Source organism: Sinocyclocheilus anshuiensis, unplaced genomic scaffold (genome assembly GCF_001515605.1).
Source record: "Sinocyclocheilus anshuiensis isolate Anshui unplaced genomic scaffold, SAMN03320099.WGS_v1.1 scaffold283, whole genome shotgun sequence".
Lineage (NCBI taxonomy): Eukaryota > Metazoa > Chordata > Actinopteri > Cypriniformes > Cyprinidae > Sinocyclocheilus > Sinocyclocheilus anshuiensis.
The window spans coordinates 2,188,244-2,196,433 of NW_015549605.1; the positions used below are offsets into that span (position 1 = coordinate 2,188,244).

The 8,190-nt window shown below is 38.9% G+C and overlaps 2 protein-coding genes across 4 annotated transcripts in view; both read left to right on the forward strand.

Annotated features, from left to right (window-relative positions):
* The window catches only part of LOC107658853 (serine/threonine-protein kinase WNK1-like), a 79,124-nt gene extending 73,873 nt beyond the window's left edge, over nt 1–5,251 (forward strand). For all 3 annotated transcript variants that reach the window (XM_016447530.1, XM_016447531.1, XM_016447532.1), the window contains 2 exons: nt 1,493–1,698; nt 1,944–5,251. In XM_016447530.1, coding sequence (XP_016303016.1) covers nt 1,493–1,698; nt 1,944–2,288 — 551 coding nt within the window. In that variant the 3' untranslated portion in view covers nt 2,289–5,251. The remainder of the gene's footprint in view (nt 1–1,492; nt 1,699–1,943) is intronic.
* A 1,828-nt stretch (nt 5,252–7,079) lies between these two features.
* LOC107658767 (perforin-1-like) lies at nt 7,080–7,989 on the forward strand. The gene is made up of 2 exons (XM_016447418.1): nt 7,080–7,095; nt 7,182–7,989. The coding sequence occupies exon 2, from the start codon at nt 7,184–7,186 to the stop codon at nt 7,589–7,591; it is 408 nt and encodes a 135-aa protein (XP_016302904.1). The 5' UTR covers nt 7,080–7,095; nt 7,182–7,183; the 3' UTR covers nt 7,592–7,989.
* Nucleotides 7,990–8,190: the final 201 nt, after the last annotated feature.

Consider the following 8,190-nt stretch of genomic DNA (forward strand, 5'->3'; position numbering starts at 1 on the left):
ACAACTTAACCACTGATTTCTAGTCGTGTCCTCTTTTGGAAGACCAGACTTAGTAGTTTCGCTTTCACAACAAAACACAGCATCTACACGACATGGCGGCGGCGGCAACAATACTACAGCGAGAATCAAAGTTACGCCTTCTTTCTTTGCTTTTTGGGTGGTGTTATGCAAATCTTCCCACACAGTGACGTAGACGTGAGGGCGTGTTTAAACGAGGTGTTTTAGAAGGGCGTGGACGAGTCTTAACTTTTATAAAGAATATCTCTTTGGGTTTGAGACTTTAGTCTTTGCAACTTTAGGGATCTTATCTATTCACGAATAGCTTGTAACACTCCAAAGAGAAAGGAAAATTTGAAATTGCATCATATGACCCCTTTAATGTGTTAACAAGATTGACCGTTTTTTTGTCCTAGTTTAGCTAATGGTACTAATCAACTCTCTTAATACGCTTCTGAATAGTAGCTGTTGAAAATTTCAAATTGTTAGCCTCCATGAATTTTGAGACATTGCAGTTCAGTTTAATCTAATACTGGAGCTCATGGTGAATCATTTCACCACCCTTTTGCTCCCTCTTGTGTTGCAATAAAAACAACCATGGCGAGCATGATAATGAAGCCCAGGCAGATGCAAAGCACTTGGTTTATGCACCGATGGAAAGCCAGAGATGGTGTTTTAATTCTGTCTTCATGACCTGTTTTGCAGGCTGGGGTCAGAGTGATAAAAGTGTCACTTTAGCCTCAGAGCAGATGACCAGGTGCTCGATAGGGCCTCACTGCCATGACTTTTTGTATACACATGACATTATATTATACAGTTGTGCTCTTAAATTTACATACCCTTTATATAATCTGCTATATGTTTTGCTTTTATTTAAATTAGAAGAGATTCAATTAAAAAAAATATATATATATTTTTTTTTTAAATCAGTGTTGTCCTGAAGAACCTGCATAACAGATATTGTATTATAATCATGTCAAAATAACAGCTTAAATTGAATAATTGTTAGCATTTTCAAACCCTTTAGTTTTCAATATATTGCTCTATGCTCTTTATTTTAAATGCCTTGCTTTTACTGACCGCAGCTCTATTTATTTATTTATTTTAATCAGGCTTTTATTGGTTTAACTAAAGATTTCTTTATTTCCAGGTTAAAATGTAATTTTGAATGCAGCATTTTAAATATCATGCTTTTGATTCTCACATGTCAAGTAAAATCTGTCATGTCTAAAAATCATTCGAATCAGGTCAAACCAGGGCAGAACTAAATAAAAAAAATATAATCATAAATTTAAAAACTCTCTCTTTTTAAATCAAACATTTTGCAGATTATATAAGGCTTATGTAATCTAATGTGAGGAACTGTATATAAATATATACACATAAATATAGTCTGTGGGGCTTCAGATTGTATCAGCTGTTTTAGTATGATGCATGTTGGACTGACTTCCTTTTTACGATCATATTCTCTCTTCCTGTCTTTTTCTCCGCTCAGGGACAAGCAGCACCAACACGGTGGCGGGAACCGTTCAGAATCAAAACCAGCCGCCCGTCTCTCAGTCCCAGAGCTGCAAGGGCATGTTCACAGACGAGCTGCACAAATTGGTGGACAACTGGGCCAGGGACGCTATGAACCTGTCGCAGGGCAAGAGAGGCTCCAAGCACCAACAACAAGTGGCTCCTCAGGGCCACAGCTACGAAGTAAGAATTTGTCCTTCACAGTTCTCAACTTCTACGCCCTCAAAGTCCACTTTCCTGCAGAGTTTAGCTCCAATCCTAATCAAACACATCTGAACAAGCTAATCAAGGTCTTCTAGAAAGTTACAGGCAGGTGATTTTGATCAAGGTTGGAGCTAAAGAAAAGCTCTACAGAAAAGTGGACCTCGAGGGCCAGAGTTGAGAATCCGTACTCTAAATAAACATTTTTCCTTCTCTTCTCTTCTCAGATGGTTCCTCCTACCAATATGGGCCGCAAGTACTCAGCTCCTGGCCAGCTGTGCCCAAGCATCGCTTCAACTCTGAGCGGCCACCCGCCCATGCCCAACACTCCCGCTACCTCTCTGGGGGCCCGGAAGGGCTCCTTGTGTCCCACGCCGCAGTATGGCTACCCCTCTGCACCTTACAGCACCCAGTGGGCTGGTTCGGTCGCGCACACCCAGGCCGGTCTGCTGGCCACCTCGCAACCCCTGGGACAGTATCCCCAGGTTCCCACCTCTTTACAGACCTTCCACATCAGCACTTTGCAAAAGTCAGTCAGCCACCCGGGTGGACCCAACCTGAAGACCACGTAGGGCAGGGCCTAGCCGTGCCAGGCCTAAATAACTCTCGAATTGGGGGAAGGAACGGGGGCAGATTGGGCAAGCGTTTGTGTGCATTGCAGAGATTCTGTCACAAGAGTTGATAGTTGAGAAAGAAGATGCCAGAATCTGCATGCATGCTCACAGATATGCCACGGGGATGATGCACAACGATGCACAACGATGCAAGGGATTAGAGAAGATGAAAATAAAACAACAGACACTTGTGTGCAATGTTACGTGGCCAAAGAAGGTGTGACCATTTTTATTGTTAAGGTGTGTAGTGATGGCATCCTTCACCACCCAACCCCAAACATTTGTCAAGGGGTTCGATTAGAGGTTTGCTGACCTAAAATGGAATGAATGCCACCGGCATCCATCCGTATATCCTCCTGATAAATTCATACATCAAACATGTCAACAAAACCGGAGGTCGGGTGGGTGACTGTGAGCACTGAGCAGCGAAGAGACGAACCTAGTTCCCCTCTTGCCCTAAACCCTCTGCTGCAATGCCATGGAACAATGCAATAATTACAATGGTTAAAAAAAAGCCCATTTTAAAACACAGGAAGTGGCCTTCATTAGATAAAAGGACAAAATCCATGTACAGATTTCCTTTGTTTTTAAATTGGGTAATGAGGGTTTGATTTCATTCATTTGGTTGGTTGGTTTTTCTTCCCTATGCCCTTCAAGCCGGCCTTGTGTAGCAGAATGTTAGGGACAGTACTTTTTTTTGTCACATGTTCAGAGGCCTTTCAACTGCCTGTACTACAAAGCTCCTACATGCATCCCAGCATGCATATTCACACTCTTACCGTCCTCTTCCGGTTTTCTCGTCGGGCCACACCACAAGGTGACTTGTAAAATGGTGGATAAAATCAGTTGGATTGGGTTTTGGATACAGGATTGGTTACCTTGGAGGCCCGTGAAGCTTTAAATATATGGCTAATTATCAGCTTTTTCTAATCATGGCAGCATTAGGGACCTCTTACGATAGTTTGATCGAGACATTCAAATAAGAAGTCGTGTTCTATATGAACCTGTATTTACTCATCAGTTTTTGATGTTGAAACACTGTGATTATTATAAATGTTGTTGGACAACATTAGAGACAAAAAAAAAACATGAAATTTTGGAGGGTTTTGGATATTAGCGTTCATGAGATGTAAGGCTAGCTATTTCATCTTATTGGGAGACACTTTAACCCTTTTTTCCCCTTTGTACTTAATTTATATTATTAGATAAATGTGAATGTAAATGGATTCAATTAACGTACTTGAAGAAAAGAATCTTTCCATCTTTCCCTAAGCCCGGTGAGCTTTCTGAAGATTCTAGTGCCTTGCTTTATTTTTGTGTTACTTTTTTTGCTTCGGGGTTTGATATATAAGGCAGCGGAGAGTCTCTGGTTGGATTGTTGGACTTCACAGAGGGTGATTATTAATATATTGCAGGAACAAGGTGTTGTTTTGGATGCCGTTTTGAATTGGTTACGACTGAAACCATTTGATGGCACAGTCCTCGTTGCAAAAAGCTTCATATATAAGGTGCGCAAACACACAATCCAGCCATTATATCGCATTCAAAGGCTGTGAAAGTGCTTGAGGGTTGAGTTTTAGATACTTAGATCAATCTACCTTAGTATGCAAGTGTAAGTGTGCCTATCATCAGCACATAGATGAGTCATTTAAACTTCTTTCGACAACCACGGTGTCTTTGTTTTCCAGATGGATTCTGAAACAGCGTGAACGGTTCTTGTGAAGGTGAGGGATCGGCTCAGATAGAAACGCAGGACGGGGAAAGTTAGTACATATGGCACAGTATGTTGTAAGTATTTCAAAACCACCATTAGCTTAGATGTTTTTCCAGAACTGCTTAATTGGTTTTGACGCCATCCAGTGTCGAATCCTCTCCAGGTGTGCATAGGGAGACACGTTTGACTCATTTAGTAACAGATGTGACAGCAAGTCTAGAAAAGGACCAGAAAGGTGGGAAAAGACAGTTAGCAACCCTCACCGACACAGCACTGTTAAAGAATATTTCTCGCTGGTTTCTCATCAATCCGCTTCTTTTTAACTCTCACTGCCCATGTAAGTTCTCACACCACCGTATTGACAACGGCATTCGGTTTTATGGCAGATCAGTAGCTTCTTTCGGAGGATCGCACTCTCTCTCTTTTTGTAGCAGTCAGTCAAATCACTCTTGTAAATGCTTTGGTTTATTCAAAATACTAGACCTGCAGTGTCAAACTACCTTTTAGCACATTCGACTGTGCAGATGAATAGAGAACAGTCCTGATCCACCAGAAACAAATGTACAGATCCTTAGAGCATTTTATTTGGGGTACAAAAACATAGTGGAGATGCTCTCATCACCTTAACTACTGAAAGGACTTAGATTACAACTCGTTACATACTGCTTAGTGTGCCGTCTGCGTGAAACGTCTAGTACAGGAACTTCACTTTAGGTCAACTGTACAGTTTAGATTCTCAACTGGCTCTCTATATTCAAAATCTGATCGTTTTACCTTTATCTCTTGCTTTGTACACAACGCTTTACCTGTAGACAGCTCGTTTTTACCCACTTTACGTCGCTCGGTTTGTTCAAACTGTGAACACATCAAAAGGTCTTTAACAAAGAGGTCCAACCTGCTCAGTGTTCAGACTAATGAAATAGTACCTTCTGAGTGCCATGTCCCTGTTCCAGATATGACGTAAGTGTTCATTTGCTCTCGCTATAAGAAACGGGTCCCCCCGTTTGACTGTAGAGGGTGCTAATGTAACTGCAGTGCAGGACTACAACATTAAACGAGATTCACCTCTGACCTCTGATGTAAATGATACAGCACCTTGGGAAATAAAAAAAAATTCCTTTTTCTTTGCTTTGAAAAAAACATTTGTTTGTAGCGTGCTGATGTACGAACGAGCCATTCAGTATCGCTAGACATTCAGTTTATGATGGGAAAAAAACTATAAAATGTATTTTTTCTTTCTTTTTGCATGAGACTTCAGTTACACAGAAAAAATGCACACAAACCTACTCAAAACTATCTTATTGAATGAATCCCTCCTTACTAGTCGCTCTCCTGTGGAAAGAAATACAACAGAACAATGTTTACTTAATGCTACTGAGCTGTCATTAAGTTATTTTGTTTTGTACTGCTATCTGATCCGCTTGTTTTGCTGTCTTTTGAGTCTCTAGATTTCCTCTGGTGACTTTAATTCAGTGTTTTTTTTTTCTCCGTATGATATTATACAAAATGTTAAAAGAGTTATTAAAATGAAAACCAAACAAAAACATGTAGGGAATCATCGGCAATGTTTAACTGTATGTTTTGCACTAAGTATAGGATGTTCAAGCTTCATATAAAACTGAGCTTTGCGCTCCAATAAAACAGCATTTGTTACCCTATTTGTAAACTTAATAAAAGTCATTTAAATAAATTAAGCTTGCCTCTGCTTCTCAATTCTCAATGGATGCTGGATTCCTTATAATGCAGTTCAGAGCAATAGAGCTGATGAGATTTAATGATACTAAAGTGCATTTAACTAAATCTTCATCTGGTTGTGATCCTATTTGAAAGTGAGTGACGCACTCACACTTTTAGAATTGCAGGTTTATATCTGCCCATGGTAATAATATTTTTTTTAGAGAACTGATTAAACTGGGTTTTGATACTTACATTATGTAAGTATTATTACATTATTCGTGCCCACCTTCAGTGTGTCATATACAGTATGTTCTTTAATCATTTGTCCATCTGTTCATAGTCAACCTGCATCTGATGTGGAAAGAGAATACTGTAAACAAATAGTTTTGTGTGAAATGGTGCAAGATAACATTGATGTGAATTACTTGAGTGTAAAGGTGTAGGTTTGGAGGTCCCTAAATCTTCATTCATTCCTTGTTACTATGACAAAAGTGTAATGACCACCTGTTCTTTCACATGTGTATGTGAACTACGTGTCTTGTTCTTGAGCAAGACTCTCTGCTTCATATTGATGACATTGGATTTCGAACCAGACCAGCAACTAATGAAATGAGACTGTTGTTGTTGCTCCCTAGTGAAAAATAAATGTATTAAAAATGCATTTGTTTTGTGCCAAGTATACTACAAATGCATTTACATATGTTCTTAATAAAAATACCCTGCAATTGTACTTTTAGTATACTAAACTGGTATATACTTTAAGTCTGCTAAATTGGAAAAAACTAATTTTGTGCTTAATGCACTTTAATTGTGCGGAAGTAGTGCTAAAATCCAACTAAAGATATACTGAAGTATATTTGATTGTGCTAAAGTGGAACTATTGCAAGTGGTACACTTTAAATATCTTGCATTTAAAAACATATTATTTAAAGATCATACAATCCTCATCAATAGTTATATTAAAACACATTGTAGGCTTAATATTAAGAAATGTGCATTGTGCACATGAAGTACTCCAAATAAAGTTTAATAATAGTTTTCATATCAGTAAATCTCGAGCAACATGTCAGTAAATGGGTTTATAGATTTGAACTATACCTAGTATGAAATATATATATAGTATATTACTTTATATGGTCAGGACAGTAAATTGTTAAAATGCTTTTATTGCAGTGGTTCTATATGATTTCTTAGAATGCAGTTTTGCACACTATTGGCAAATGTACAGTAAATAGGCCGCTGTGTTTCATAATAATAGTTAACACAGATAAGCATGGGATTTAACCACCTGTTGATCAGATTTTTAAGGTTGAATTGGCTTTATAAAGGGGATGAGGATCAGGAAGCATTCATATGGACTCTAATACAAGTGAGGTAAGGTGTCTTTAACACTTAATCATTTACACATTTAATATTTGTTTGTTGCATTTTCATAAATGAACATGCATTCTTTCTGAAAGCTATGGCAGTCTTTTATCATCTTCGGCTGGTGTCTCTGGCTGTGTTGATGCTGGTGTCTCAGCTGGACTTTGCCAGTGCTACTGTTCGGGTGTTTGGCTTACACGCCAGGGACCTCACCGGTGACCCTGCTGGAAACAAACCTGATCCATACCTCAAGGTCTGGTGTGGCTCTGCTTTTGGGGGCCAAACAGAATATCGCAAGGATACTGCTCATCCTACATGGTCTGCAGAGTTCAACTTCCCAAACTGCAAAGCAAATGAAACCTTGAAGCTGGAGGTGTGGGACAAAGACCTTAATTTTGATGATCGCTTGGGCACGTGTACCAAACAGGTGCAATATGGGGCTTTCACTGTTACTTGTTATCTGAACAAAGGAACAGTGTTTTACAGGTACGAGTTGTTACAATAAATCTGTTCCAATCCAGCACTTTGTGATGACAAACCTCTGTGACTAGCCTGATAGTAATAAATCGACAATATACATTGAACATTCACACTGAATGTTTATTATGTTTTTGTTTCATTACATGGTGGAATTAGTTTATCAGACTCAGTCTGTCATATATTAATACTTGAGACTTCAGTTGAGGTTAGTTGATTCACAATTACCTCTTGTTCTCATATGAATGTGCCATATTAGCCCTGCTTCTCCTTTTCCTGCTCACAGATTATCGTAAACATGAGTGTTTTGCACCAGTTTTTGTGTTAAAGAAAAGGTAGTGTACATCAAATGTAAACGTAGTAAATGGGAAGTTAGCTTATAGAAGGTCTCTTGCTTCTAGATGGGGAAATTAAAAAAAAACAAAACATGATGTTCTTCCATAAAATACCAAAGTTGTCATCATTTATCGCTTCTTTTTTTCTTCAATTAATCTTTAATCCGTTTCACACAACTGATTTGAATGATCCGTTCTGCAACATTTAACAGCTCTCATGATATCAAAGGGGTCCTATTATGTTCTTTTACAAAGTCTTGATTTTGTTTTGGGGGTGTACTAGAACATGCTC

Bases quoted from the DNA above. Each gene is read 5' to 3' on its own strand.
- LOC107658767 (XM_016447418.1), top strand. From the start codon at position 7,184: ATGGCAGTCTTTTATCATCTTCGGCTGGTGTCTCTGGCTGTGTTGATG.